This window comes from Dermacentor silvarum, chromosome 2 (assembly GCF_013339745.2).
Source record: "Dermacentor silvarum isolate Dsil-2018 chromosome 2, BIME_Dsil_1.4, whole genome shotgun sequence".
Lineage (NCBI taxonomy): Eukaryota > Metazoa > Arthropoda > Arachnida > Ixodida > Ixodidae > Dermacentor > Dermacentor silvarum.
The window spans coordinates 233,079,696-233,104,072 of record NC_051155.1 but is presented as its reverse complement, the minus strand read 5'-3'; the positions used below and the strand labels follow the sequence as shown (position 1 = coordinate 233,104,072).

Below are 24,377 nucleotides of genomic sequence, written 5' to 3'. Positions count from 1 at the left end.
TGCACTGTCAATTGATTTCGTTATTGAAATTTCCGCGCTGTATAGATTAAGCGTTACTCGACGTCCCCAGGACACTTGTTTTTTTGTTCTGTTCTGTAGCGTTTTGCTTAGACATAATCTCTGGCCTGGAATCGACAACGAGGGAGTAATGTTTGGCTTCTTGTACCTCCTCAACGATCTGTCTCTTTGCAGCATCTGACATCATGTCAAAAAACTCGTCGTAGGTCGAATTGCAAAGATGAGATAAATAAAATTTGCACTAGTTGCAATTTCTCGCGGAACCGAATGCCTCCTCGCTACCCCTAAATGCCAAGTTTCACTCAGCCGGCGTTTTTTCAACAGCCTCGACACGCTTCAGCACCTCCTTCCAATACATCGTTTGGGCGACAAGCTGTTTAGCAAGATGTTTGTAAATTGTCTAAACAGCAGTAGACCGGGCCAGTCAGGCGACAACTACCATTCGGTGATCAGCGCTGGCTTTTCCTGCACTGTTCTTTCAATAAATGAAACTATTCTGGGGGGCTACAAAACGCTTTTTTTTTAATCCCTGTGGTGGTAGGACGCTCCCTGGACGGCGTGTTATAACTTATGTTGCCCAACCAAAATTTCCCATGGGGATCTGGTGAGAGGCCCTTTAAAATGTTGAGGGGTCCGTCAAGGAAAAATATTTCATGTGCCCCTGGCAGTCAGGGGCCCGGGGCTGTGGCCTTAGTCCATATGTTTATCCAGAAATGCATTCTCTAACAACTTCATATTGTAACTCACCGCGGCAAGGGTAAGATGTTTTTATAAGGTGCATTATAGTCTAAACTAGGTCTCTGTGACCATTTATAGACATGGTGTGCACCTTCAAGTGTGCGCACAACTAGTGTTCTCTCTCATCCCTTACTATTGTCCTTTTAAAGCGAACACCTTTCTTTGCCCCTTTCACCCGTTTTCGTAGTCGGTGGGTGGTCGGACTATGCAAGGAAAACGTTCGTTTGTTCATTCGTACGATTTGTACGTTTGTTGTTTCATTGTTTCTTTCTTTGGTTCTTTATTTCGATCGTTCGTTCATTCATTCTTTCTATCTTTCGTTTGTTCGTTCTTTCTTTCGTTCGTTCTTTCGCTCTTTCTATTCGCTTATATTCTCAATCATCGTTGACGGTTTCTTACACAATTTTTCTTCTTTTTCTTCCTTAGTGCAGGGTAGCAAACCGGACGTGCATCTGGATAATATCCCTGCCTTACATTGCTTCTCAATCTTGTTTACGCCACGCATATTTATAAACTTCAGTCGTATCCGTTCAAACTCAAGTGCTAGGCAATAACGACTAATCTGCAGCACCAACCAAAGTAAGCAAGTGCGTCTGTTTACGCATAAGTTCGGAACGCTTCAAAATTCAGAATGTATAGGCTTCAGCAAGCACGCAAAGTTACTTTGACAAACATAATCCTTCATATCGCAAGCTGATGTTCGGAGCTCAGGCTTAGCTCAAACGCAAACAGCCTGAGGCTTCGAACAAATTACGGACGTAGGGAGAAAATGTGGTTCTGGCAGCGCCGACGAGACCTGTGCAACTGGCGTTGACAGCTATCCACGTGCACACAAGAACAAAAGCCGGTACTCAGGCTAGGTGCTTTCTCAGTTTTTAGGCATTTTGCTCGCAAATAAAAATATAATGACTTGTCGTGTCATCGAGGAGACAATCCAGAACGAGAAGCCGTGCCGTATATGACATTTGAAAACTGCATAGACTGCCGTAGTGTGACGACCATTTTGCAACCTAAATCCATTGATCCCATGGCTTGCACTGCAATTTATTACTTCGTTTATTCTCGACGAGCTTACTTGTAGATGTTCATGAGTTTTATGGCTGTTGTCGCGATCATAGTATTTCGAAATTTCAGTGAGAGGAACGCAGATAAATATGTGTTCAGAAATTTACAGCTATAATTTGTTAGAAGACGTGTGCGGGAGGGCTTACAAAACATACGCAATGTTGAGACTAGGTATAGAAAAAAAAATGTTGCAGTGGCTTAGCTCGGCTATGCCAGGATATACGTAGCGTTAGCAAAGGTTCAGCTGATTATTCTTAGCTTTCCTGGTTGTCTAGATTGTCAAGGATTAGCTTGATTGCCATGCTTACTGCTGCTCCAATGACACACACAAACGCCAGTCAGAAGCGCAGCGGCTCCAGCGCAGTGTCAGACGGCGACTGCACAGCGAGCGCGCGCCGGCGCCAGTGTGTCTACCACGGCTACGACGTCACTCCTCTGGAATGCGCAGACCGGCGGCGGTGAGTCGCGCGCGGCGGCGGCGGAGGGCGCGAGAGGTGCCGGCTCCGGTGGCTCCGGTGCGCAAGCCGTGTGACATCACTGATCCTTGCGCATGCGCAGCATGGCTCTTGATGTGCCGCGCGAAACGGGCTTGGCTAGTAAATGAGACAAAAGTACAGATACAGTTATTCCACCGATCACACACCTGGCATGCTGTGTACAATTATTAAGTAATGTGCACTTTGTGCAGCGCGGTTTGTTGTGGATGCACAAACTTTTTATGTTTAGATCAGTGATCACACCAAGTCAGAAGCCGTGCCTAGGTCGTAGCTTACTGCCTATAGTTAAGAGTTGTCCATTTGGCAGCTTTCTAATTTATTTATTTGTTTAATTTCGACTGCCTCTTTACCTGCGTCTTATTTAGTTAGTTAATTCTGGTTTAATGGCGCAAAAGCGACTAAGGCCATGCTGCGCCAGTCACAAGACAATACAAAAACAATGTTAGGGCAGTAAAAGCTGTGTTACTTTATAGTTGATGTAAATAACCAGTTTCATCTAAAAAGTTGAACTCCGTGAAGGGCACTAGCGGGTCGTCTCCTAATAGTAAGGTGGGGTGTAAAGGTATATGCAAGTTATCTAGATTTTGTAAAAGTTTCCGTCTCTGTGTTTCGGTATGTGGACATGTCATAATAATGTGCATTACTGTAAGTGGTTCATGGCACTTCTCGCAAGTTGGTGGGTTTTCTTTTCGAAGTAGAAAACTGTGTGTTAGATGTGTGTGCCCAATTCGGAGTCGACATAAGATTACCTCATGGAACCGCTCTTGGTGACTGCATGATTTCCACTCGACAAGCAGGGATTTAGTCACATGTAACTTGTTATTTAGGCACGAGTTCCATTCCTGTTGCCATTTTGACGCAAGGGCCTCACGAATCGCTTAGATACTGTCTTTGTATGGCAGTGTTGTGCGAGTTATGTTTTTGAGAGCTGCCATCTGCCATACATCTGCTGCGTCATTCCCTGGTATCCCAACATGGCTTGGGACCCAGCAGAATCGTATGGTTCTTCCGTATTTGTTACAAAAGACCATGTTTAAGATATCACCAAGTAGGGGTTTGCAGGCGGAATTTAAATTTAAAGCTCTCAGTGCACTTTAGCGTCTTATTTGTTTTGACAGACAATTTTCTTATTATTCGGTTCGTAAAGCGTGTGTGTTTCCGACATAAACCCATGTGATAGCAGCGTCCCGAGTTGGTTACGGGCATACCCGACAAAGTCGCAGCCTTTCCTTCCCCATTTACTTCCCCGTCCTACGTGTGATCTTCCCCCAGTGGCTACTCCACTATAGTCAGGGCATAGTAGTTTCACATCGGTCGCAGCCGCAAAGAAGACAGAAGAGAAAATAAGTGACAAAGAAATGTAAACGCTCAAAGGCTACATTCGCGGAGCATCAGTTCGGGAATCCAGTGGCAGCACTTTACCCGCTGGGATGAACCAAACTACGCAATGCCTTCTTGTGACCTCATCAGCTGAAAGAGAGAAATGAACAGCTTGTCTTTTTTTTTTTTTTCGCTTGACCTGTGAAGAAGGACGCGTTGCCATATTTCAGCAACATTTCAATAGAAATTGGACTATTTCCTTCGTCTGGGCTACAAAAGATTGTACGCGCTGGAAAAAAATAAACAAATAAAGAATCGGCTATTTCTAAAACGCGATGCTGAGAAAGCAATAGACAGAACAACTCAGAGAACCAATACTTTTGACATGTGCCCTTTCTTTATTTTTTTTTTTACTTCGTGTCTCGAGATGCGTTGTGGGAGCGGAGCTCCTCGACAGCAAGGAAAGTGTTCAGTGAGATTGTTTATCTCGATATTCAATTTTCACAGGAGGCACACACGGTGGTGCGCACAATATCGGAAATGTCATCTTCATTGTGGTTTTATGCAGAGAGAAAAGCGTATGAAAAGAATCCTGTGATTCTCTAGAGAGGGAAGCGGAATGTTCGACAGTAGAATCAACAACCAGCCAACACGAAGCCAACAGTCGTGTTTTTAGCGTTAGGCGCCACATTCAAACGTAGTCAGCCCTTGGTATGCATATCTTTAGAAAATTTCGGGAAGTATTGAAAACACGATGAAAAAATCTTGCACATCCGTACGTTTATTTGATAATTCGCAAAAATATTGAATAATAATGCCATTCTAAGCACCAAATAAAGATGCCGAAATTGTTGAACGAACTGTGTTTGCTAACTGTAGCAAACAAAATAACAATTAGGACATTCGGCAAAAAGTCACCCGGTAACGAATTCGTTGTTTCTAGACGCATGGCAGAACGCGCCTTTAGAATATTCGAAGTGGTCTCTGTATTCAGGTTGTGCTGTACATAACCAAGTTTTTAAACTCGCTCGCCCGAGAGCCCGTGGTTAAGTTCTGCATGCGCATTTACATACTTATCCCCGCCCCGTTGGCAACTTATAGATGATTATTGTATTTGTATCAGCAGATGCAGAGGCGCGATCGGTTGACGGGTGCAAGGACCTTGCCCTTAGGTTCATATATTCACATGTTTTAGCCGAATTTCACATCCCAGTCGTCCTGAACCAGTAGCTCTTGAATTTGTTTCAAGTCTGGAATTTCGGAGCGAAATTTAAAACCTAATTAGGTCTTTCTGTGGTTCAGTAGCCACTGCGTTTTTTAAAATGTGCAATGTTCAACCAATTACCTGACTAAGTAGATGCCTCCTTTTAAGTGGTTCGTTCACCTTTCGACGCTACCTGTCAATGGCCTCTATTACGATGAGGGAGCCGTTGCTATCAGGGTGAAATTTGGGCACTTCTTACTTATAACACTTAGAAGTTCTATTGAAATATTCAATGTTCTTTCCTTTTTTTTCTTCCTGCTGTAAAATAAAACTATATATATATATATATATATATATATATATATATATATATATATATATTCTCAATCTGCGTTTTTCTCCGGCCTTTAAATCTTTAGGCAAGTTTAGTAATACCCACTGCTATTGATGCACTCAAACACGTCACATAAAACTTAAATCAGGGGACCTCATGAATGATGTCCGAGAAACAACCACAGGCGGTAAATAAGATTACCGCATAGCTTCGTATTTAAAGCTTGAGAAACCTAATGGTTCGACTAAAAGGCAGCCAGCTACGTGCACGACCACTCGCCGCAGCTGCATACATTATATATGCTTCACCGGGAAGAATTCCGTCACATGGCAGAGGTTTATGTTGGTTCATATTTTTTTGGAAACGTGTTCCTATCATATTTTCCCACCATGAGGGAAACACAGATAAAATTTATTGTCTAGCAAAAATTACAAAGGAAGCTGTCCATAAACAAGAACAAAAAGGAGTTATTCAAACGGCGATTTAAGATGTTTAATGGTCCCTTGTCTCTCTGGTTGACGAAAAAAAAAATCGATTATGCCAGTCGAGGATGCTGTTGTTTAAAGTGCACCCCTTCCCGGAATAAATAATCGGCGCAGCGTGCTTTTAACGGACGGTAAAATTACGCGCACCATTACGTCTCTCTTCTTTGTTTGCTGCGAGAAGCTTATTTTTTATTCCTAATTTAAACCTAAAAAAATCACAAGCTAAAATTACAGTTCAGTGTTTAAGAAAAAACAAAACCCATTAGCGTCGCTGTCCCGAAGCTGCAGGTCGCTTTGCAACTAATATGCAATAACATGTGCACTTTATGGCACGCTCAATTGCTGCGTTCAATATTTAATGACCTTCTTTTTCACCAGGGTAGATCAGCAATAACCATTTACGTAGAGGTTTGTCGATGTGACGAAACAGTAAACTGACTATAGCGCTTTCACGCTTTATAAAATGCCATTACTGAGGGTTACATAGTTTAAAGTGGGCGTCCCATTTCTGATTTCATCATGCAGCTGCAAATCTATAGCTAAAGAAAACAGTGACAGCGAGTTCAGCAAATATGGGAATCTTTAAAACGTAAGAAGCGATGCGCAAGCTTTTGATAGCCTGCTCGGTGGCTCTACGCTGTCGACATCTTGAAGCTTGGAGCACGCAAGTTTCGAAACAATCTTACGACACTGTCCCCGGGTTGTTTCTTTCTGCCCATGGTACAACGATGAGTATGTAGGAACGTCACCGCCGAAGTCAATCGAACACGTTGACGTGCAGACAATATTGGTAAATGATGCGTAGGTTGTAAGGATGGCACATCTTTCTCCCTTTGGACGTACCTTGGTGAACTCCCGCTATTCCTGATAGCAATAAAGACGCTGAGCGCCGCCTACTCTGAGAATGAAACCAGCTACTGGATCCAACAGCGATAAGTCAATAGCGACAAATAATGACTCGAATGAGAGGTTGTTCGCTTACCGAAAATAGAACTACACGCTAATATTGCTTTCTTCGGCATAGTAGTGAATGCTATTTTGTTTCTTTGTTCTTGCTACGTTGGCTGTCTTTCGTCAGGTCCGCTTAGCGAGTGTTCACATTGTGATGCTGTTCATAGTGGAGCTCGCGCAGCTACCAACGTTTTGGTGGACAGAGAACGTTTGCTCTGGGACGCTCTTCATGTCGCATAGCAAGTGGTTTAGGTCGCGTAGCAACATGTGGTGAACAATCAGCATCTCTCTCTCTCTCTCTCTTTTTTTTATTCAGGGGATTTGTCGCAAGGCGTGTGTCGTATAAGCTAGACAAAGAGAAACACCAAGAACACGCATGCAACTTTGCATAATACAGGTACGACAAATATCAGTTTGCGCGCTTCTTTTCCGCTGTCCAATGGGTGTAGTCCCGTGGTGCTAAATTTACGCACGCTCGAAAGAGTTATTGCGGTTTAAATACCTATACAGCCGTGATGCATGCCACTTTTTCGTTTCATCTCGTGACGTTAACTATATCCCTTCACATGTTCGTTAATACTAATTGCGTAGAAGACCTTTAGGGTGGGTTCTGTTCATGGTCTGGTGAAAAATCGGCACCACCGAATTCATGCACAATGGAAGGGGCCATTGCGGTTTAAATACGGAGCCGTGATGCAAGATACAGGATGGTCGTGACACATTTAATAAGGCCACTCCAATCCAGAAAGGGCCGCATAAAAAATAAACGCACGTATCAAGCTCAGAAAAGCGCTCGGTGGATGCCTGCGTGTCTCGAGTCATTATCAAAATTGCCTCGGCGGAATCCCTGGAAACGAGACAGGCCAGCTTAATCGGGCTGCGTCGACGCAGCCGCCGCCAAAGCAAACAACCCTTCATTTGTCATTGCGAAACACCGATGGTGGCTGTGCCGGCATTGAATTCAAATAAGCTTAAGGGCCATTCACGTGCATTGGGGAGACGTCCTCAGGGAGTGGCAACGTCCTCAGTGATTGTCGTCTTAGGCTCTCAACGGCGCAGTGCGCGACGAAGTTTTCCCACAGTGTGTACATTGTTTCGGGTCCTTTGTCTTAGCCAGTCGCGACTGAAGATAAGGGGAGGGTTTATAACAGGTTATAAGACGTCCGATTGTTGCCCCTGTATTGTGAAAGAGTCGACCAGTTGGTGAGATATACCTCTTCATTGTTTTCCAAGTGGTTTAAAAAGGAAGTTACGGCAGACGGGCTCAGTTTATTATCTAGAAAGCAGTTATCTGGCGTATTTTTTTGTCCGAACATCACCGAACATCGGCAGTGTTGTCTCTAAACAAACTGTTCGTTTTAAACTGCATTCCCAAGGTCTAAACCTACACACCTTGCATTCAAGAGTGTCACTCAGCCGACTGAGTCATAAAGACGAGGAGAAGGAAGAGGGAGAAAGGAAAGGCAGGGAAGTCAACTAGACGCGCGTCCTGTTTGCTACCCTACGCTGGGGGAAGGGGGCTAAAGGATGAAAATAAAGAAAGAACTGAGAGCGAAGAAGTCACTAGCAGTCCGAAAACGAGGGGCTGCCCCTGATCCTTAAAATCAGTCATTAAGGCCAGTCGATTTTAAAAAGTACAGTAACACCCGCGTTGCTATCAGAATATTTCACACATTCATGGGCTATCACACAGGTTGACCAGCTCTATTCATGCCAACAAGCAGCTAGGTGTCTAAAACCAAGCCAGAATAAGCGATACGATCTGTAAGGAAATGCTCAGAAACAGGCGCTGTAAAGATTTTGAACACGCAGTAGGTTTGGAGCACATTGCGACAAACGGTGTCTTTAAGGAGAAAGAGAAAACACTTTACTGGCTGCAAAGGTGGCAAGGATTCTGAGGGTGTTATTCCAGGGCCTCGTGTGCGGCATTCTCCAGCGCGTCGCCGATGAAGAGATTGCCTTCGTTCTGGTGTAGACAATGCTACAGGCGTTGGTTTAACATGAATTCAGAAGGCAGCAGCTGTTTTGTAAATCGAGGAATCGACAATAATCAAGGAACAGCGAGGAACTTTCTCATGTGTGTCTCATTGGGACAGAAAATTGTGTGGAAATGTGGCCGAAGATATTTCTTCAGAAGTGCGTGAGTGAAAAAAAGGTGCTTCTCGCTTCCCAACTAGAAGTGCATTATAGTGCCCTGAAAGTGCAGGTCAAAAAAAAAAAAAAAGCGGAAACAGCACAGTTGCCCGAGAAAAATTGCCGTATTTCCGGCATTGTTCTAGTTTCCACGAAGCGCTATCAGCTGGACAAAATGTTTGCGTGAGGCGAGCAGTTGTTTGTGTGTGACGACAGCAGCAAAACGAGGAAGACGGTGACAACAATCGTATGACAGCGATGGCATTTCTTCCGGTTGGTCGACGCCAGTAAAATGTAGCACATCTACGACGTATTGAGTTAGCTACTGAGAGGAATGTGCGCCGATAACGAAGCTGGTGCAGTGACTGCAGTCTGACGTAGTGTCTAAAATCGCTAGCCGTCACAAGGAAAGAATGCGGGAAAATGTTACATGACGCACGCACGTGATTTCTGCTTTGGCACGAGAGATGTGTGCGTGCACTTAAAATAGCTGTGGTCTAATGGTTAGACCATCGGGTTGCTGTGTTGGTAGGTTCGATACCACCTTTGGTGAGGCATGTATTTTCACTGAATAGGCCCGAAGTCAGGCAAGACATGCACCTACCTAACTAGCCTATCGCAAAGTTCCTGGGATGCGGCAAAGAATCATTCGCAATAATCTGTCTCTCCACCACTTGTTGTGTGTGTTAGCGTCCTTTTTCTGTTTATTCGACAGACGTGGTAAGAATATGTACTTGGTCGTATGCTTGCATACCTAGCTGCATGCATACTTGCGTCCACGTGCGTGCGTGCGTTGCTATAAAAAGGTGCTTTCACATCGGTAGAGAAGGATACTGGACGTGAAGACAGTTTCCCGTATCAGGGGCCTACGTTTCATTCAATTCCATCGAAGTCTGTGGAAGATTAAGGCGTTGAATTTTCGCATGCGTAGATTATCACATGGCCTTTCTATTTTCACTCACGAAGCAAGGAAATGAAGTCCTTGTTTCAATATCGAAGTACCATCGGCCTTTAAAACTAATTGTCCGGTTCAGCTTCAGACCAGTCAGCCACAAGTCTTGGAGCTTTTTTTTTTTTTTTTTTTTTTTTTTTTTTTTTTTTTTACTGTTAGCTCTGTTGCTGAGCAACTTGACGAAGAGCGTACAGCGGACCTTTCGCTGAGAAAACCATTTGAGGGAGCGATTTTAATCAAAATCAATAAAACGCCCTAAAGTAAACAACACCAATGGCCGAATGCACATTAAAGCGCAACAAAATGTGCCATTCGAGAAGAGGTAGGGCTTCATTAAGCTTTCCGGGCATTCTTTTCTAAACTGAACAACAGATTTTGAAGGAAGAACACAAATCACACGTTTATTGTTCCTCGACCGCGCGTATGGTTATTTATGGCCGCCTGGTCTTACGAAGTCATTTTAACTTGGTCCTAAAGAGCACGTTTTGTTAAAGCAAGGCCGATAGCAGTCAATAACTCTTACTCGCATGTATGTTAGAAAAGCAATGCGGATATCATTCCAAGAGTTCACATATATAAAGAAATATTGCATGTTGTGTAATGCTTACATGCCATGTACGTATAACCATTGCACAACACTGCTTCCCTTACCCCTTTTACGCAAGTCAGCCAAATTTCAAGTTTCTAAAGTTATGTTATCATTTGCTGTTTTCACGCTGTGGGTAAAATTAGGTCGGTGGTAGTTGGTATTTGCTTAAATTTAAGAGCACGCAAGCAGCGTTCTGTCACCAGACATTCATAGAACGTGCTCCGAATTGAGATCCCCGGGTTTTCCTCGGAGTGTTCTAATTTCGACGCCAGCAGGGGAACATTTATAATTTGCGCCCGAACACTTAATCTTTGCACCTGCACAATAGCCCGTTATTCACTGGAACGTTCCAGCGAGCATTACCTACGCATATTCAGTGAATTACTAGAATTTGAGGCGAGAAAAACAGCGCAGTGTTGTTTTTTTCCTATGACAAATGGACGGCACCTTGTTTTGGTGGTTACGTCGGTATGTGATTAAGCCGGTCTCTCTCCTTCCAAACGGTTCGCCTGTAATTTTCGTTATGACTGGAGACATAAACGAGGATATACATGCACGTAAGCTGTTTTTTTATGTATGCATTCTTGGACTCTCGCTGTTATAGTTAGATAGCAATGAATGTATGTCTTACATTTTCGCTAAGGCTTGAGCACCCGTTTATTTCATAGAGAGATGCACTGGTATAAATCTACGGTGCCTCTCATTACTTGTTTAGAACAGTCAACTGTTTATTTCAGACTGCCGAAGGCCAGTGGTTTACTGAAATCAGCTTAATGAAGTTTGCAATCAGGTTCTGCTAACCACTATGAATTTATCATTCCCATTTTTGTTGGTATACTGTACATGCGTATAAACTTGTTCTGTAAGTGTTATGCCATTTTGTCTTGACAGTCTTGACAGTACTACGTGTTTTGATTTCTTAGTACGTGGTGGCATACCATTCCTATGTTTTTGGACAGCCGGCCCTAATTTCTGGCAAGATTCTAATTTTTCACATTTAATAAAAAAGACGAAGAAAGTGTATCCCAGTGATAAAAACATTTTTTTCCGGGTGTATCTAAACGAACACTAAATAAACTTATAAACTTACACTGACAGCAAATCCTCTGAAAACCTCAATTTTAATCACCTGGACGAAGAAGGTTGATTATCATTATAAAAGTTGATGCGCTCACTTCCATTTTTCTTTAATTTAGCACCTGAACTTCAGCCCCGGTACGCCAAAGTGAGGTCATGTCTTTCTAACTGCTCCCTCGTATTTGGAACATGTTGGTGCAGAGAAACTTATTAAACTTGCTATGGGTTTAGTCATTCGTGTCTGTAGATTGCAAAATAGTCCTTTTATTAAAGTAAACAATTAAGTAGGCTGGAGTACTCGTTTTCCAAATGCATAACATCACAGGTAGCTAGTGCAGGAACTTCAGGGCAGCGTCGTCCCCTGCCTTTGGTTTTCGCGTTTTTTTTTTCTTCCTCTCACAGTAACTGTGGCAGTTATGCTAACGCAGAAGCACAGTTTACCAACACACGCTAACTAAACATTCTTCTTCAGTGTCTCTTGATCTCTGAGTGTTAGACACGAGATGAATGTTTAATGCGGGAAAGCCGAAATTTATACTATACTGAAATCAAAATTGGGTTTTATGTTCTTGCCTTTCCTTTTTGCAATAAATCAAATCGACTGCAAACGAAGCTCGCCGTTTCCGTTGTGTTCTTCTTGTTGGTGCGTAGGTATTTTTCATGTGTAAAAGAGCACGTGTTCTAAAAATATGTCATTTCAACGTTCATGTTCTTCTTAAGGAGCACATTGGAACAGACTTCACATGCACACGTGGTCTCAAAGGACATTCTGTAAAGATATGGTAACCTCACATTGCAGATAAACCCCTGATTTCACTACCTCGCGCACAGCGATGAACTGGAGCGCTGTTTAACCTGTAAGGGTTTGTACGGCCGGATAGGTAGAAATTCAGGCCGTCTAGTGAAACTTTATGAACGAATGAATAAACAGCGCTTGCGCTGAACGCGGTTCCATGGTTTGGTCTCTGCGTGCTAACTGGTACCAACGCAGTGTGAGACCATTGCTGCAAAGGCCTAAAAGAAAGAGAAAAAAAAGGAGAGAGGGGAAATAATTTGAATAAGAAGCTTTGAGACAATAACTGCGCTAAACCGCCGCACTGCAATGCAGCCCTTTACACGAGATTGAAACCCAGTCATACAACCGCACAAATACTTATATGAGGAATATTCAATATTGGTCTTCATCTAAATGCCACTGTGCGCTTCTGAGTAGCTGTGCTCACTTTATGCCCCTGAAAGAGGGCAAATTGATCTTAAGTGCGTAGTGCTTGGGGTTATCGGCGATGTGGCGAAAACTTCATTCTCCGGTTCGCCGTTTCACTGAGTCAGAAGCAACTCCCCCAGAGAAATCCACCTCGACGACGGAACAAGCAGGAGAGATTCGGGCAGTCGAGGATTTTTTGTGCGGGGACTTGGCTTTGAACGGAGACAAACGGTGTGCGTAAGTACATGCGAGTCCCGAGAAGAGCAAGCATCGAGGAAACCTAGAACGCGTTGTCACAAACCTGAGAAGTCATGGATTTAGCCAATAAGCCTCCGTGCGCTCCTATTGATGGCGTAGCTCATATCACTATATGTTTCAAATTTAATTGCCATCACGAAAGTGATATTATATTTTGTAATGTTTCTTCATATGAGACCTGATAAAGCCATTTGTGATCCGAAATTTTTTTTATTTCGTTTTTTTTTTTTGCTGGCAATGCAGTGCGGTGGTATGGTAACCCCGTCATAGATTTCTTGGTTGGAACCCACCTAACGTGAAGAAGTGAAGACTGATCTTGAGCAGTCCTTAGGTGAATATTCATTAGGTTGTGTGACTGGACTTGCAAGATTAAATGAAGGGGCACATTGCACTAGCGCTGTAGCGCAGTCGTTGACCCCGGGCTAACAAGTCTGTGTGACTGACACTCTGCAGGGGATTGGCCAGGAAGCCGGTGGTTAAAGATGGCTTGGTTAAGTAAGAAAATAAGAGATAAGGCACTCAAAAAAATGCCATTTATGAATAATATTATAACATGTTAAGTTGTGACGAATACATATGGTTTAAAAAAGCAAAACAAATTTCGAGGATTAAAAAAAAAACGGCGCATTGAATGACCAAATTTGAGATGAATTCAATTTAAGGTTCGGCTTACATTTATTACCCTTTAATCATACGACATATAACTACCCAAAAATTTTATATTTTTTTCTCGAAATGTTTGAAACGCATTCTGAGTAACCAAAATCAACGAAAAGGAATATATATATATATATATATATATATATATATTGCGAAAGCTTCTTCAGCACTAAGAGGAAATCACCAGGCAGAAAGCTGGAAGCGGGCTTCACCCCAAGCCATCAATGGCTTCGTTTGGATTTGGTACTAACAGCTCTCTGCATGTTTGAAGCATAGGTGCACATTTCATTTGATTTACATTACATCTGTGACGCCATTGCAGCCGGAGATCGTACATCAGTCTGTCTGCTCTGAGCGTGATTTGATATGAAAGACTCACGCGCTAAACTTCGTCGTCGTGCGTTCCTGCTCTAAACCAACAAGTGACACTTACTGCCTATCATTCAGTGTTGGCGGAATACATTTAGTCAAAACTTCCTACTCAATACCGAAACGCTGCAAGAAACTAAAAAAAAAAACGTTTATGGCATGGTTGCTGTAGGCAACACTCGTCGACAAAGCGCTTTAATGTGCTTCGCTGACCTGGAAGTTACGCGATGTTGGGCCAGGGATGCCTGGGCGGGAGAAGGCGACTAGGCGCGCTTTTCATTGTTTAATCTGTTCTTGTGCACTTTTAACTTATCATGTAAATAAATAATGACGGAGTTCACATTTTTATGCTACCCTTTAAAGAATGTTGTAGAATGCATTATGGTATAAAGCTTGCTTTCGGATGTTATACTTAAGCAACACATTATAACCAATTTGTGAACTTCGAGCTAGTTAGCCTGTAACCAAACTATTCTTTCACCGCTAAGGAATGTTGTTAGTAGTTGTGGAACATCTACTCTTGACTCGTGGATATCTTTTAACTCACGTAAATTCGTAAGCATATTTCTTCATTTATCTTAGTTTCCTAGACTTCGAGAGTAGTGTTACAGGGAGCAGTGAGCTCGTCTGCTCCCTGTTGTTCCATTCACTACTGGCTTCTTCGTTTCAGCTGCGTGCTAACCTGCGGGCTTGTCGGCGTTAATACGCACTAACCTGCGTGCCACGCACTAAGCTTCTCTCAGAACAGTCAGACGAGTTCGCTGCCAGTTAATTGCTTGCGGCAGCCCGAGAAATCGAAACAAGCAGGAAACAACAACGAAATGAAATCTTCCCGGCTGCAGCACGGGCCTTATTTTCCGATCAGGCCGCAACTCATCTGTCCCAAGCACTGGCTGTTTACGTGCTCGCCGAGCGGTCCGCGCCGGCGCCTCTCAATGGCGACCGCGACCCCGAACTCATTCGATCCCCGCCCGCCCGCATGCGCTCGAAGAATGGCATCTCAGGGTCGGCACACCGCCAAGCGCGCGCGTTCGCGCGCGTGCGCCTCTGCAAGCAGGTCGGCAGCGTGTGCACAGAGGCGCTCGACGGCAGCGGTGCGGATCCAATTTGCGGCTAATCCCAGCGCACCGCAGATCACACTCAGTAGCAGGCGCCGCGCGCCAATCTCGGCCTCGCAGGCGCTTCCCGCAGACCCGCCCGCCGCACCTAATCCCGAAAGCGACTCTCGGGGACACGTAACTTTGTTTGCGTAAGCCGCCGACGACGACGACGCTGTGGGAACGCCAGTAATTCCTCCCCGGAGCTGACCGCAACGTTTGCTCGAGACGCAGTTGTTGCCTCTCCCCTCGATCTGTCGTCGCCGCTCACTGCTGCCTGACGCCCCCGCACCCTGGCCACTCTTCAGCCGTATAGCAGCGACCGCCCGATCGGCGCGCGAGTCCTGTCCGCTATTCCCCGCGCAGTCTTAATATCGCTCCGCGCCAACGGGCCTTCGGCAAGCACCGCTCGCCCCTCTTGGCGCCAATAGCAACAAATTGACGAGCAAACCTCTCCACGCTTTCTCCTCGGAAAGTGGATGTGCGTGTTTGTACAGTGTGTAGCGCCTTGGCGCTCGCAGTCGGAGTGATGCTTTTGCGTGGAGGTTTACTACGCCTGTGTTTGTAACTTGATGGCGGAGTTGTAGGAGGCGTCCATTCGATCGCGCAAAGCCGGCCAATAGAGCTGAAAGTGTAGTTATATTACCCCTCCGGGCAGGGTGTTTCGATTGGTCCTAACAAGAAACGCCTCAGAAATAAAGAACTGTGATGACGCTTGAATGTCTAAAGGAATTATGTATACTACCTCCGTGGGGAAGGGAGGGGGGGGGATGTACCGTAAAGAGGGCAGTGTTAAAGGAGGGGGTCTAACTAGAGAGCTTGGAAGCAGTACGCCTCCGGCTACTTCCTTTCACTGCTATAAAAAAGAAGGAAAAGATGCACTCCATCTTTTGTAGGTCTAGGCTTTAGTTGCGTTAAATGGTGGATGTCAAAGATTGCACCATATGAATGGAAATTATCGAACACATGCGCCTTACAAAAAGATTAGTTTTATTTAATAAGTAAAGTGTGACACTTAACCCTGGTAACGTCACAAATTTATCTAGCCATTCTTGGTATAAAAATAACGGCTTCTTCAGATTGTTGACGTCTTTTTCTGATATTGAGTTCACGTCAGTGAAACGAAGGAACTGCCATAGCATTCCTTAAAACGCAGATTTCACCTCGTAGTTTAAATGATTAGTCGAATATGGCAGTAAGTGGGAAAAACAGAAACTGCGTTAGCTCTGGCAATTGTTACCAAGAAACGCCGCGTGTAAGAGGCATTACTCGAGGTCCCGGCATCCAGAACACATGGACTGAAAGGGAATCCGGAATGCAGTAGGAATGCGGAAGGCTTGAAGAAAACTTGAATAAATAAATCGTTCTTTTTTTTTGCATTTTCACATGATTCTTAACCAAGTATGGCTTCTAGTGGACACTTCAAAGTTCAGCACGTTGTCAATAATTAGCGTTTGACTGCATCTCAAAATAAGAAATATATCTTAATTTCCCGATGTCTCGAATTCAATCAGTGTCTCTCGAATTATTAGGTCGCACCTACATATTTCGCCCAAACCCTCTAATCGTGAAATTGCATTCACACGCCTGCAGGTAAATCAGTTCGACTTTCTCGGCAGGGTGGTTGCCGAGGTTGTAGAAATCAATGCACGCTCGCCTTTGCCGGTTCGTCGAGATCACGTTCTTATTACGTTTCCGTGCGGCCGGCATAAGAAATGCGAGCGTGGAGATGCCCTTTAATTCAGCACTCTCAAAGCCGATTTCTTCATTGTCCTTTTTTATCTCTCTGTAGAAAAGGGAAGTTTCTAGATTAAACGAGCTTGTAAGTGACTCGTGAACCCTCTCCTCCCTTCTCTTTACCCTCTCTTGTTGTGAAGCGTACGTGCTTTGAATGCGGACGTGATCGATGGGGACGTTGCCCTTTGCAGCAGGTCGATGCATTCCATACGCTGAGCTGTCAAAAATGCACAAAAGTATACGAAACGAGAAAGGCGAAGCAGAGTGATAAAGATGAAAGACAGGCCCGACGATGGTAGCTTTCTTTTTTTATCTCTTACTAAATATTATGTGCTATACGGACTTTTTCGTAGCTGCGCTCCGAGAGAATATGACGAGGTAGGGCGACGGATGTCAGGTCACTTTTGTATGCATGCGTAATGAGATCACTCCTTATTTTCAGGCGTAGCGGGAAGCACCTAATATAAGCGCTGTCACGCCGAGTGCGCATTAGTATTTCTATCCTTCAATTTGTAAGTAACAGGGTTGGGCCCTTTTGAAGTGGCTGTATACGCAATCGATCGCTCGCAGCACGTGGACCCCATTCGTAGTCCTCAGCGGTTCGGCCACGGGTCCGCGTTTCTAAGCACTTAGAAGGATCTTTAAGGCGTCGAAATTAATTTCTTTTCGTTTCCAGGAAAGTTCAGCTGCGTTTATTTGACGCTCATGATAGTTCGTGAGAATTTCTTACAGAAAAAAAAAAGAAAGAAAGAAAGAAAGAAGGAAGAAATAAAGAAAGAAAGAAAGGAAAGCGTCCTCCACGCACTCTCAGAGTGAGAAAGCAAACAAATCTAAATTTATTTTTTGTTTGTTCGATTTTTTTGTCGGCCGCAAGACCCGCTTGTTGATTCCCGGAGCAAACGATATATAAAAGCTGTGCTACACCTCCACCTGCAGTACAGTAGCCGGGAGCAGATTGGGTCTTAGTGCGTTCGGCTTCTACGACCGATTGGGTGAACTACCTGCTTAAAACGCGGAATGCAGGCAGACCGGTAACGAACAGGAAATTTTAAAAAGGAATGCACATTTAGATCTCTTCCATATGATTTCGGTCAACTAATCACGGCCTTGGCCAATTGAGAAAAAATGCACGTGGAAAGCTGGTCAGTCACACTTTCTCCGGTCCTTTAGTGCAGGTAACAGCATTTCGTATCTCGTTACCGTTATATTTAGGATCTGAGTTAAGTTATTATTTGGAAAACGATGTATGAACTCTTTCAAAATGTTAACAAAGCCGACTAGGCGACACAAATTGATTGATCCAAACTTCGTAGTCCGTACTTGACAAGCAGTGAAAATTGGGGGATTTGGTATACGCGTTCATCGTCAATGTGGGCACTGGTAAGTGATCACTCACATTTTATTCGATACTTAAGTATATAAGTACCAGGAAACAGCAGCTGTTAAAAGCATGTGTCATACTCTCCAGAGGCAAAAAAATGCGTTTTTTTTTTCCTGACTACCAGATCAAATTTTTCAATTAATTTCTGTATTCCATCATGTAAGTTAACTCATTCCTTGCTGCCACGCCCAGTTGATTACGTTGAAAGTTAGCAGCTCATCGCACGCACTACCAGGATCCACGTATGTGCTGTTACATTATAAGTCATTGTTATGCTTCTTTCATTCACAAGTCCCAGACTAAAGAAGGATCTACTGGCCCAATCTATCGTGATAGTGCACCAGCAGTGCTAAGACAAAATTACGCTGTGGCACAACAGTGCCGAAGAGACGGTTTCCCCAACGACCAATGAAATTATTTTGTCACGGGGAGAAAAGGAGAAGCCAGGACAATATAGTTAGAGGACCAATTTCTTCGTTAATAAATTAATTCCGTGTAACGGGCATGCCGCGCAATACTATAACAAAGACGTACGTAAGTTAATATAGATTACCTAAGACTGGGCTAAATAATGACGGCAACATTCACTAATTATCAATGGCAGAGAACATGTTGCTGTTATGAAGGTAGACATAACTATTTTCCGATTATTTCAATATACCGGCCCTCAGAAAATGCGTTCAAGCGCTTTACTGTTCCACGTGTGCTCGTGCAGTTCATGCTACAGCACTGCACGGGCTCGGGCTTACCCGAAAGCCCGGCCCGGCCCGTGGGCCGGGCTGGGCCGGGTAGAGCAGTTTTTTCACGGGCTCGGGCCGGGCTCGGGCACGGCGTGTGCTTTTCGACCCGGGCCCGGGCCAGGCTCGGGCTTTCTGGTGGTGTGCATGTAACGTGCAGCGAGTTATTCTCGGGCGTCTCAACTCTGAAAAACATGTATTTTTCGGTCTCGGGCCGGGCTCGGGCCTAAGATAAAGGGGTGGCGGGCTGGGCCGGGCGGGTAACGTAGATTATTTCCGGGCCCGGGCCGGGCCCGGGTCTCACCATAAAAGTTTTGATCGGGCTCAGGCGGGCAGCCCAACGTAAAAACGGGCCCGGGCCGGGCCCGGGCTGAAAAAATCGGCCCGTGTAGTGCTCTAGTTCGTGTAGATTTTTCGCGCACTTCAGGACAATAGTACGCATGCAGAACACATAATTTATGAAAAAGTTAAGTTTCCTACATTTTACTCGCTACTCCGTCTGAAATTTCAGTGCAAAGATGTACGTTAAATTATCTATTGCATTTTTTTATTAGAGGGCGAATCCAGTAGCTGCAACAGAATTTCGTTTTACCCCCAGATTTCGTGCTTCAAAAATTGGTGGTCGTGGGTGCATGTAACACTGGGGTTAATTGTCCTAGAATATTGAGGGATGGATATTTCTTCCTCTTCCTGTGAACCTAACTTTAAATTAAGAACTGCAGTCCAAACTTGGACGTGGGAACTTTTCAGTGCACTCGGGAATTTCTGTTTATGCATGGTAATTTCAAAGAAATTCATAGAGGAGAAATTCAGTCACAGAGTGGTATTAGTGTTACCCCAATCCATGAATTAGGCTGTTCCTACGCTATATTCTTCTGCAACTACTGGTGTGAAACATCAAGTGCTCCTACCTTTGACAACAAAAGTTCCCTGGCAACAGAGCAAACGGGTCTTATAATTGTCATTATGGTTGGATGCTTTTCCTGGTTTTCTTTTTTGTTATAGTAATATCTAAATCACAGAAATTTAAAACAATTTCTACATCGCACTGTTTATCGCTACGAACTTACACCTTTGATGCAACTTGCGTTCACGCTTTCTCCTGAAAAAAGATACATTTTTAAGCTCTCCCTCTGCAGACTGACCCTATTTTTTATTGATGAATTGCTTTACGTACCACATCTGTGGGCAACAGTCTGATGTGTTCTCGTGTTTGCATGCCCACTTTGTTTTTACATCTCAATTCTATGCGAGAAGTCCAGTTACCTGGACTTTCACAATCTGCGTAAGCGTTTAACGAAGAGATCACCATTCAGAATTCTAGTAAACAAACTAAACTAAATGGACTTACGGGTTGTTTTTTTCGTGTTGTACTCTTCGATGTTTCTCTTTACAGTAAACGCTTTTCGCAGGTCTTAGTCTGATGTGTATCCATCTTTCATTTTTTTGGTGTCTTGAAATCAGGCCATAAATTATCGCGCAAACGAAAGAAAAGTGCTGATAGTGCATGCTAACGCATACAATTTCGACACGGTTCAATGACGGCAACCATATTGAAATCATTTATATATAAGTTGCATATAATTGCACATGTGTCTTAAATATACAGATATACAGGTTGACTTTGAATCAATTATTTTTGTAAACCGCCTCTTTGAGAGAAAGCTAGTTTAGTAGTAAGTAAACGACATCCTGTCATTCTCCTTAAGCAATACCCGAAGTGAACAAGACGAGCACTTCATGAGGCCGAGAGGAACTCTAATTGAGGCGCATAAAGAAAACTCAGGAGTGGGCACGCACCGTCTTATCGCCGAGGTTGTTGACGATGCAGTGCAGGTAGGCGGTCTGTCCGAGCTGCGAGGTGACATTGCGCTCCGTGCTGTTGTCAAAGGATGGGAACAGGCGACTCGTGGGAGGCCACAGGTCATCGCTAAGCCGAGCCTCGCTCTCGTCAGCCACAGCCTTGCGTTGTCGGAGGCTCTCAGCGGCGGCGTCATCTCCGCCTTCGGTGGCGGCCAGTGTCGTCTGCCGGACAGCCGGCGTCAGCATGGCCGAGGACGAGAGATGCCGCGATGAGTCTGCGAGACACAAATAAAAATAATAAATTATACAAGCTGATTGAGATGTCGAAGTGGTGGTTACCTCTTTCTATTTCACACCAATCTATGTAGAAGTACACCACAATGAAATGTACACCAAAATTTAGGAAAACAAGAGTTGTTGTAGCCGACCTACTGTAGCCTTTGGACGATATGTAGACTAGTTAACGAAGAATAAAAAAATGTCACAGTTTCGCCCTAAGGGCGAAGCAATGAATGCGATAGCAACACAGCAATGTCATACGAAGTAAGGTGAGCGGCTTTGGTAGCAACAACACGCAGAACTGTTGTCGACGCCATCGGCGTTTTGCCCGCGTTAGCTCAAAATGCGTGCGGCGTTGGTGACTGTTGCTGGAGCCTCTGATATAAATAGGCACTTGGTGCCGCAGCTAAACGTCGCCTCCCTTCCCTCCCCCTCCCCCACGGCCTCTCGCGCGTCCGAAGAAGGCGCGTTTGCTCTACATATATGGTGATTGTAAAGGATAAAAGAGACGCCTACTTCTGCAGCCCTTAAGCGAGCACGGCGCAGAACGCGCGTTTGTTCTCCGCCGTGCGTTCACTCCCCGTGAAAGACGCGCCCCTCGCGCCCTTTCACTCGCACATACAGCGTTCGGCGCGCGGCGACGATTTCATCTCCAAATGACGTCATACGGAACCTCACGGCGACGGCGACGCCGACGGCGACGGCGACGCCGACGGCAGAAATCTGCTTTTGAGTGTCCATATAATTGCTATCGCAATAAAATTGCTGGATACTTTTTTCCGCCAGGTTTCCTGCCTGGTTTGGAAGTCGCTGGCCTTCTTTACGACGTTCGTCGATAACCGGGTACTATCGTAGGAGTGCTGTATTGCTTTCTTTATTTTTCTTTTTTTTCTTTCTTTCTTTCTCTCTTCTCTTTTTTGTTTTTCTTATAGCGTGATACTTAGGAATAAAAACTGGCGACGAATCAGTCTCCGTGTAATACACCGAAGAGTATACAAGGAGTGGAAGCTACGGGCCCCTGTGCTACAAGTATATTTCTCGTTCCTCTTCCTACAGTCATTGTCCGATCCTTTCTTAATTTTTTTTACAACATTGAAACACGTTGGCTGCAGCGAAAAAAAAAACACATTTTTCTTTCTTTGATGCATAACAGTACGCCAGAAAGCGCCCTATAAGACCCAGGTCTCTGATTTTGTAGAACCAAACTCCAGATTTCTCTTTTACTTTTCGACCACTGAGAAACACAGCGCCGAAATTAGATTAGGGGGAGAAAAATAAAGGGATGGCAGAATATGAGCGCGAAGTGCCATACAAACGCAGGCAAATTAAAAAAAAATATTTGGCGTACAGCAAAACACGTAAAATGAAAAACGTAAAGAAGCAAACTACTAGATAAATTACTCTAGATAGAAACGATACTTTAACGAGGACATTCCCTACGGGGTTTACAAGCGCTGTATACCTCGCTGTGCTTTCAGCTCCACGCCATGGGTACTAGCCTTGCCTTGCCCCACTCCCACACGCACATCGTCTCCAATGATCGTTTCTCACTTCGATGCACGACGACACAAAATTATCGAAAAACAAGCTGAGCCTTGATATTTTACTCTATGAGCAGCTCGCATTTTCGATTGATTTTGCGTGGTGAGGAACGAAGTAGGTGACGGGTGGAGAAGAGACAGAAACTCTAGGCGCAAGTGCCAGAACGGCATCGATTACTAGACGGTGATTAGCATAGTGATCAAGCGGAATGAGGTGCCCTTGCATCCTGTGATGCTCGTTGGCTTAGCCTAATGGCAAACATTTCCCGTCCTTGGTAACGTTATAGAGAACAAAAGAAAAAAGAAAAACGAAGTTAAAACGACATGGGAAGGCCGTGCACGAAATTGGCTCGCACAGCCTTGGCTGGGGCGTGTTCACTCTGCTCATTTGCTCCTATGTTTAACATAGAATGACCGGTTAGGCACACTGGCGAACAGCAAGCCCATGATATTATGAATTCGCCAAGGGGCTCGTTTATATGGTGGAAGATTTGGTGCAGGTGCAATTTATTATTACGCAAAATAAAGGCGTTCGTATCTGCTTTACTGTTCATGGATTGGTCCACCTTGTTTTCTTTCTAGCTTTCCGGTTTTCACTGACTTTCCTATGTCTTTTGTTTTTATGCGATTGAAATCAATGGCAGAGACGAATAACACTAAAAAATTCATATAGTGGGTCGAATCAGACGATTAAGTAATAGGAGAACATAAAGATAGCTTGATAGAAAGCAGTCATCGCACAAATGTTTAAGTACATCCGCAATTTTCTATTTTCATGTTTTCTAAATTTTATCACCGAAGTTATTTGCGCACACACACACACACACACACACACACACACAAACACACAACACACACACACACTACACACACACACACACACACACACCACACACACCACACACACACACACACACACACACACACACACACACACACAACACACACACACACACACACACCACACACACCCACCACACACACACACACACACACAAACACACACACACACACACAACAACACACACACACCACACACACACACACACACACACAACACACACACACACACACACACACACACACACACACCCACACACAACACACACACACACACACACACACACACACACCACACACACACACCACACACACACACACACAATACCAATATCTATATATATATATATATATATATATATATATATATATATATAAGCGTAAAACTTTAGGTCTTTCTAAATTTTATCACTCAGGTTATTTGCATAAAAAAAAACTCGAAATGTATGATATAAAAAAAAGCAAATGCATCCGGCGATGCTTTTTCAGCTTCACAAAATTGGTGGATAATACTGGTAATACCAATAATGGCCTGTAAAGCCTAGAGTCTCTTGGCAAAGAATGGGATATAGATATTAACAAGAAAACAAAGTCTAAACGTACTCGTGCGGTCACATCACGAATCTAGCTACTTCTTGCTACGATCTAACGTATGACGATTGTCAAGAAATGAATGTCACGTCAAAAAGACAAGTACATAAGAGAGAACGAAAATAAATATTCACTATGACTAAGAAGTCGAGGTTTGAAATGAGTCCCCAGCTAGGTTCCCACGGTTGGACGGATAGCGAGGAATATTCAGTTGACACCAATAAAGGCAACGCTACCCCCCCGTATTTAGAGCAGTTAAGCGCCTTCCGTTCATGCACAACTACGTTCGCTTACACCCTACAACCACCACATTCATGTCGTGCTGAGTAAGGCCAAATGAGAATTAACTTGCTGAAGTGTTGTCATAGGAAGGTTTAAAACCATCACCTGGAAGGAGGATTACGATAACATATAATGCAGTGCGGCTTTGCAATAAAATCACAGAATATATATAAATATATACACGTACGCTTCCCCATTGCATCAGGATGTTGGCAGGTGTCACCGTGCCACACAG

The 24,377-nt window shown here is 44.2% G+C and overlaps 1 protein-coding gene across 2 annotated transcripts in view; it reads right to left on the bottom strand.

The window, feature by feature from the left end:
- Window positions 1–24,377, bottom strand: part of LOC119442870 (V-set and immunoglobulin domain-containing protein 10-like) — a 413,510-nt gene that overhangs the window by 40,490 nt on the left and 348,643 nt on the right. For both annotated transcript variants that reach the window (XM_049662428.1, XM_037707914.2), the window contains exon 2: window positions 20,607–20,884. In XM_049662428.1, coding sequence (XP_049518385.1) covers window positions 20,607–20,855 — 249 coding nt within the window. In that variant the 5' untranslated portion in view covers window positions 20,856–20,884. The remainder of the gene's footprint in view (window positions 1–20,606; window positions 20,885–24,377) is intronic.